At 44.4% G+C, this 8,488-nt stretch overlaps 1 protein-coding gene across 1 annotated transcript; it reads left to right on the top strand.

Annotated features, from left to right (window-relative positions):
* The first annotated feature begins 6,273 nt into the window (after positions 1-6,273).
* On the top strand, positions 6,274-8,182 carry LOC112252842 (homeobox protein koza). The gene is made up of 2 exons (XM_024424546.2): positions 6,274-6,859; positions 7,326-8,182. Exons 1-2 carry the CDS (start codon positions 6,511-6,513, stop codon positions 7,838-7,840), a joined length of 864 nt encoding a protein of 287 aa, XP_024280314.1. The 5' UTR covers positions 6,274-6,510; the 3' UTR covers positions 7,841-8,182.
* The last annotated feature ends 306 nt before the right edge of the window (positions 8,183-8,488 follow it).

Here is an 8,488-nt window from a genome sequence, read left to right as displayed (position 1 = left end):
AACTTTGATCTCTAGGTCTCCATATCACTGCCGCTCATTAGAGACAGCTAACCGTTTTAAACAAACGGCCTGCCTCTCTATATAGGCCTACACAGGACTGATCCGATACGAAGACGCCATTAATGGAGATTAATAGAAACGTAAACAGTGTTTGTCTCCAGTGATAGGCCGCTTCCCCTGGCTAGTGCACTGCCGGTAGAGGATACCTGTGTCAGGGTAAGTGGCAGAGAGACGCAAGAGTAAATAGAGATGGCGACAGGAAGGCGATGCCTGAGGACGCGGTGTGTGTATGTGTGTGTGTGTCACCGCGTGTGTGCGTGCACGTGTGTGTGTGTGGAGAGAGTAAGTGCCACAGCCGTGATTGCTATCTATTGCTGTCAAAGACTGTTCATCCAAAAGGCGCACGGCGTTAACAGAGTTTCCTATAACAGTCTCCCAGTATTACAGAAAACAAAGGCCAAATATAGAGTAGACCTATAGACAGCTATAGGCCTAGCGGAGGAACTTAAATATTGATAGCCCACATTACTCTCTCATCCTGGTCTACCCGAGCAGCAGCAGCTGTCAGCGGGGTTGGGGAATGACAGAGATGTGCTCCGGATCCCCGGATGGAAAGAGGAGAGGCATATATAAACATGGCTAGGCTGTTAACGGCATTATATAGGCCTATGTAGGCTATATGTTTGCAATATCTATGCTTCTGTGTAAATGTGAATCATACAGTATTTTAGGAGATTGTGATGATGCTGAAAAAAGTAATTCGTCATTATGCATATAAGCCTACAATAGCTAGCCTACAAAGAACCTGTAATATAGGCTACCATGAACACCTGTAGGTTTGCTTAACATAATTTCCATGACTTCTTCTCCAGACATGTTTTGACACCTTAGGGCTGTGTGTTCTCTGTCGTCAGAGCAGAGAGAAAGAGAGACCTATCTGTTTAGTCAGGGGACGAAAACACAACACAACCAAGGAGCAAGAACACTCACCTGTCATCACATCATCACATCATCTCATAAATGAAAGGTAGGCTCGAAAGTTGCCCAATATGGACAGAGAGACAGAGAGGGAGGTGTGTGTGCGTGCGGAGGGGGACTGCGAGTTGCTGCGCATAAAGGTAATGTGTGTATTTAGGTAGACTATTTTAAATTAGGTTATTGAGCTTTTTTTTTAAAGCTCTATAGCGTAAAAGGTCACTCGAGACTAGGCTAATGACGGAAAAATCCAATCACAAAAAAATATATACAACTGAAAATGTAGGACAAAAAAATCCCAAGAAAGTAAAAACAATGGAATGTCTCAATAAACGTATTATCAAACATGAAACATTATTAAAATAATGTGTAGTGACGTCTTATGTAGTTTCCAACCATTATACAGTTTCCAACCATTATTGTATTTAGAGGATATATAGGAAACCCTAATTATGTCATCGGGACACATTTTCTTTTAAGATCCTGATTGCAGGGTTATCTCGATCATATTCAGATTATTATTGTTCTATTGTGAAGGTGTTCTATTGTTCTATTGCTCTGTGTTGGAACCACTCCTCAAGGCACAGGGCTGTATTTCCATACTCTCTCAAACCCATGTTATGACTGAGCCATTTTACTGAGTGTGGTAATCATTACTACCACAGGGCGGCGCTACTTACTCATTAACTAACTAACATTGACAGCAAGTTAAATGAAGGCAAATCACCTGTCAAACTCATTCCAAGGAGGGCCGAGTGTCTGCGGGTTTTAACTCCACCCTTGTACTTGATCGATTAAGGTCACCAATTAGTAAGGAACATCCCTTGCCTGATTGTCTAGGTCTTAATTGAAAGGAAAAAACAAAAACCCGCAGATGGCATTGAGGAGTACACCACATCAGTCACTGGCTTCATCAATAAGTGCATTGATGATGTCGTCCCCACAGTGACCGTGCGTACATACCCCAACCAGAAACCATGGATTACAGGCAACATCTGCACTGAGCTAAAGGGTAGAGCTGCCGCTTTCAAGGAGCGGGACTCTAATCCCGGACGACTGTACTCCCTGTTCACTCATGACTGCACGGCCAGGCACGACTCCAACACCATCATTAAATTTGCAGATGACACAACAGTGGTAGGCCTGATCACCGACAACAACGAGAAAGCTTATAGGGAGGAGGTCAGAAACCTGGCTGTGTGGTGCCAGAACAACAACCTCTCCATCAATATGATCAAGACAAAGGAGATGATTGTGGACTACAGGTTGAGAGCTTTGAGTTCCTTAGTGTCCACATCACCAACAAACTGACATGGTTCAAGCACACCATGAACACACCATGAACGGACACAACAAAACTTATTCCCCCTCAGGAGACTGAAAAGATTTGTCATGGGTCCTCAGATCCTCAAAAGGTTCTACAGCTGTACCATCGAGAGCATCCTGGCTGGTTGCATCACTGCCTGGTATGGCAATTGCTCGGCCTCCGACCTCAAGGCACTACAGAGGGTAGTGCGTAAAGCCTAGTACATCACTGGGGCTAAGCTGCCTGCCATCCAGGATCTCTGCAGCAGGCGGTGTCAGAGGAAGGCCCTAAAGACTCCAGCCACCTTAGTCATAGACTGTTCTCTCTGCTACAACATTGCAAACAGCTTCTACCTGCAAGCCATAAGACTCCTGAACATCTAGTCACATGGCTACCCAGACTATTTGCATTGCCTCCCCCCCTCTCCACACCACTGCCCCTCTCTGTTGTCCTCTATAGATAGTTACTTTAGTTAACTCTGCCTACATGTACACACTACCTCAACTAACCGGTGCCCCCGCACATTGACTCTGTACCGGTATCCCCCTGTATTTATTGTTATTTTTTACTGCTGCTCTTTAATTACTTGATACTTTTATCTCTTATTCTTATCCATATTTTTTTTAAACTGCATTGTTGGTTATGGGCTCGTAAGTAAGCATTTCACTGTAAGGTCTAAAACTGTTGTATTTGGCACAGGTGACTAATAAAATTTGATTTGATATGATTATAAGAAATCCCGCTATGCCCTCCGACGAACCATCAAACAGGCAATGCGTCAACACAGGACTAAGATTGAATCGTACTACACTGGCTCTGACACTTGTCGCATGTGGCAGGGCTTGCAAACTATTACAGACTACAAAGGGAAGCACAACCGAGAGCTGCCCAGTGACACGAGCCTACCAGACTAGCTAAATCACTTCTATGCTCACTTCGAGGCAAGCAATATTGAAGCATGTATGAGATCATCAGCTGTTCAGGACGACTGTGTGATCACGCTCTCTGTAGCCGATGTGAGTAAGAGCTTTAGACAGGTCAACATTCACAAGGCCGCAGGGCCAGATGGATTACCAGGATGTGTACTCAAAGCATGCGCTGACCAACTGGCAAGTGTCTTCAAAGACATTTTCAACCTCTCCCTGTCTGAGTCTGTAATACCAACATGTTTCAAGCAGACCAACATAGTCCCTGTGCCCAAGAACACCGAGGTAAACTGCCTAAATAACTACAGACCTGTGGCCCTCATGTCTGTAGCCATGGAGTGCTTTGAAAGGGTGGTCATGGCTCACATCAACACCATTATCCCAGAAACCCTTGACCAACTCCAATTTGCATACCGCCACAACAGAGCCACAGATGATGCAATCTCTATTGCACTCCACACTGCCCTTTCCCACCTGGACAAAAGGAACACCTGTGTGCTTTTCATGGACTACAGCTCAGCGTTCAACACCATAGTGCCCTCAAAGCTCATCACTAAGCTAAGGACCCTGGTACTAAACACCTCCCTCTGCAATTGGATCATGGACTTCCTGATGGGCTGCCCCCAGGCGATAAGGGTAGGGAACAACACATCTGCCACACTGATCCTCAACACAGGGGCCCCTCTGGGTGCGTGCTCAATCCCCTCCTGTACTCCCTGTTCACTCATGACTATATGGCCAAGCACAACTCCAACACATTCATTGAGTTTGCAGATGACACAACAGTGGTAGGCCTGATCACCGACAACAATGAGACAGCCAATAGGGAGGGGGTCAGAGACCTGGCAGTGTGGTGCCAGAATAACAACCTCTCCCTCGAAGTGATCAAGACAAAGGAGATGATTGTGGATTACAGGAAAAGGAGCACCAAGCATGCCCCCATTCTCATCGACGGGGCTGTAATGGAGCAGGTTGAGAGCTGCAAGTTCCTTGGTGTCCACATCAACAACGAACTATCATGGTCCAAACACACCAAGACAGTCGTGAAGAGGGCATGACAACACCTATTCTCCCCCAGGAGACTGAAAAGATTTGACATGGGTCCTCAGATCCTCAAAAGGTTCTACAGCTGCACCATCGAGAGCATCACCGCCTGGTATGGAAACTCCTTGGCCTCCAACCGTAAGGTACTACAGAGGGTAGTGCGTACGGCCCAGTACATCACTGGCATCCAGGACCTCTATACCAGGCAGTATCAGAGGAAGACCCTAAAAATTGCCAATGACTCCAGCCACCCTAGTCATAGATTGTTCTCTCTGCTTCCGCACGGCAAGTGGTACCGGAGTGCCAAGTTTAAGTCTGAAATGCTTCTTAAAGAGCAACAATAAAATAACAGTAGCGAGGGGATACCGATACAGAGTCAATGTGCGAGGACACAGGTAATATGTACATGTAGGTAGAGGTAAAGTGACTATGCATAGATAATAAACAGAGAGTAGTAGCAGCGTAAAAATGGGACAATCTAAATAGTCTGGGTAGCCATTTGATTAGCTGTTCAGGAGTCTTATGACTTGGGGGAGAATAGAAGGGGTTAAGTATTTGTTATTTTTATATATTTTTTTACTTCAGTCTATTTTAGTAAATACTTTCTTAACAATTATTTTTCTTAAAACTGTATTGTTGGTTAAGTAAGGGCTTGTAAGTAAGCATTTCACGGAACCTGTTGTATTCTGTGCATGTGACAAATACAATGTGTTTTGATTTGATTTGAAACTCAGCCCTTCTTGGAATGAGTTTGACACCCCAGTTCAAAATCAATGGCAGTCACTTTACAATTCACCTTCACATTTCTCTAAAATCGCAAGCTAATTGAGGTGCTCATTGGTTTCTCAATTCCTTTCTTCACTTGACCATAACTAAGCTATTTTGTTGTTAGGCCTACTATCTGTAAACAATCTGCAGACAAAAGTCTTCTTAATGCAGTTATATATCGCAAGATCCTCTGATAACAAAAGTTACTAAGGCCTAAATGTTCTGCCCATCCTTTCTACAAATACAGGAAATGCCACACCTGCGAAAACCACGAGGGTAATCAGGCTTCACTCACTTTACAAACACTGACCTACATTATATAGGTCAACTACATTTACCTGAGATATGATCCGTTATGTACACAAGTAAACTTTAAATAGTACTTTGATTGATCATTCATTTCGCTGAAAGTTTTGCAGCGTTTGATCCATGGGACATGCATAGCCTACTCTTTAGGCCATTTTAGGCATTATTTTAGCTTCAAATCCTTATCAAGGCAAAAGCACAGGAAAGGTGATTAGGACTATAAAAAATGTAATCATGAGAAAAATAAAAAACACATGAAAGTAACTATTTGATACTAGTTACAACCAAATGGACAGAGGGGCGCAGTACACATTTGTGGACAAAAATTATAAACAAAATACTATATGCCAGCTCCCTGTTTTCATGTCACCCTCTTTACTAAATTTAATGTAGGCTAATATTGAAATGCATAGGCCTATGCAATTCCTATAGTGTGGATAGCTTATTAGGCCTGAGGCGGTGAGGCTATAGCGCACGACGGTCTCCAAATCCATTGTTATTGATCCTTCATAACACATTAAAACCAGATAAGAGTAGGCTACACAAGTACAATGTTCTTAGATCTTGCAGAGCTCCGCGAGCCAGTAGCCCATCACAGATTGCCCTCAACAAAATCACCCCAACTGCAGACCTTTTCATAACTGTTGACGGTCACTACTTTCTCCTCATTCCTATAACAACTGATGTCAAACTGAAACATACGTTTAAAAGGTCTGAATTTGTGCTACCTCCATCCCTCATAGTCCATAACACTTATACAATCACTGCAGGCTTTCCTTCCTTGTCTTCAAATGACGCAAGTTTATCAAATGTATCTCTCCGTCCTCAAATAAAGTCAAGCGCTTGAGGGATAGACGTACAGGGCAAGGCGGTCTGGGGCGGGGATAACTAGGCCAGACAGCCAATCAGCGCAGGCTTCAATGGCAGTAGTGAGAGTTGTAGTGCAGACGTGACATCCAATGACACCTCGGCTGTTGATTAGACCAGAGGCTGTTTCAACGCAATTAAATCATCTCCGGCGAAGATCGAGAGAGAAGAGCAACTGACAACCCAATCAATACCAGTAGATTTTAGACTTTTGAGGGGTCTCTGGATGGGGGTCGCACGACTTTAGAGAGCGGGTTGAGAGAGTAGGCTAACAAAACTTCGGTTGTGATAAAACATTGGTTTTGCGTAAATGTTATCATGGCGCTGGACTGCTCCTCTTTCTCCATCAAGGACATCCTCACCCGCGGACGTGACGCGCGAGATAACATTCCAACTTCACGGAATCTGACAGAACTCTGCACGTTAAAGCTGGCCTCCATCAACCAGGACCGGCAAACCGAGAGCAGGGATGGGAGCTTGAGGGGCCCCGGTTCATCCACTTCGGATTGCAGTGACGAGCACAAAGGGGATGAGATGGAGATTAAACACATCCGCCAAGGAAGTATTAGTTCCTCTCCTGGTTTGGGAGACACCAGGAACCCTACGTTCGAGTTCGGTAGTGAAGAGTCCACTGGGGAGGAGGCGGAACACATGGCATGCAAAAAAGGTACTTCGCCCTCTGACTGTCTATAATATTATTTATATCGACCATGAATCTAAATGCAATTATAAACTGGGTGGTTCGAGCCCTGAATGCGGATTGGCTGAAAGCCGTATTCCACGGTTGTGACAAAACATGACTTTGTACTGTTCCAATTGTGTTGGTAAGCAGTTTATAATAGCAATAAGTCACCTCGGGGGTTTGTGGTATATGGCCAATATATATATAGGCCTAAGAGTACAATTATAACCCTACTTACTGGCTTTGAACTTGTAGCCTAATTTATTGAGTAATAAACATAAATGTAAGTACTTGCAGTCATCTTCACTTGAAGGACATTTTGTGTAAACACGCGGTGTCCTGGAGAGATAAAGACTGACTAGCCTACGTTGTTGCTATTTAAAAAATAAAGAGGTCGCCTGTTTGCCAAATAACCACAAGATCTTTTACTTTTCTCTTTCTTCCAATACAGACATAAACAACAAACAACCCAGTATCTATCAGGACAAACAGAGGAAGGAAGAGGTGAATGTGAGGGAGAGTAGTTACAGCACCGTGGGCCAATCCATATCTGGTAACAAGAAGCGCTCCCGTGCGGCCTTCACCCACGCGCAGGTCTACGAGCTAGAGCGTCGGTTTAATTTGCAGCGCTACCTGTCCGGTCCCGAACGGGCGAACTTGGCGGGCGCCTTGAAGCTCACGGAAACCCAGGTGAAAATCTGGTTCCAGAACCGGAGATATAAGACCAAACGGCGGCAGATGGCGGCCGAAATTGCTGCTTGTAGCTCCTCTACACCAGCCACACTGGCTAAGAAAGTGGCGGTGAAGATCCTGGTTCGAGACGATCAGAGACAGTACGGAGGGGACGAGCTGCATCGTCCGCCTGCTCTGCCACTATATACGGCCTACCAATATGGATACAACCCCTACATGTACTGCTTCCAGACAGGAATCTCTAGCAATGCGCTTTGTGGGGGGATGCATTGACACAATGGTGTAGCTACAATTCCTCATGGCATTCATTAAATTTATGGACTTACTAAAAGATGAAAAAGGCACTGGATAACCAGACGACATTTCTACATGCGTCTATGTGTTGCTAAATACTTTCTTTATTCTCTATTGGAGAGTGTGGTCATTTCAAAGCACAGGGAGCTTTTTGATACTGTATACCTGCAAGGCAAATGGGCCTATAGACATTACACTGACAACATTGATGGATACAGCAAGATGTAGTAGCCTAGATAACAATATTGGAATTATTACACAGGAATGTGCATCGAGTTTAATTGTATAGCCAACTAATAACTAAATAAAGCTTAAAAACTAGTTGGGAGTCATCATTATCCTAATGACATTGTTAACACACACACACACACAAAGTTGATAACTCATTATAAAACAGGAAAGGGGTACATTCAACTGTGTCTTCCACATTTAACCTAACCCCTCTAAATCAGAGAGGTGCGGGGGCTGCCATAATCGACATCTACGACGCCCGGGGAACAGTAGGTTAACTGCCTTGCTCAGAGGTAGAAGGACAGATGTTTTACCTTGTCAGCTCAGGGATTCGATCAAGCAACCTTTCGTTACTGGCCCAACGATATAACCACTAGGCTACATGTGGAATATAGG

Source organism: Oncorhynchus tshawytscha, linkage group LG01 (assembly GCF_018296145.1).
Source record: "Oncorhynchus tshawytscha isolate Ot180627B linkage group LG01, Otsh_v2.0, whole genome shotgun sequence".
Taxonomy (NCBI): Eukaryota; Metazoa; Chordata; class Actinopteri; order Salmoniformes; family Salmonidae; genus Oncorhynchus; species Oncorhynchus tshawytscha.
This window is presented reverse-complemented; position numbering and strand designations above follow the sequence as displayed.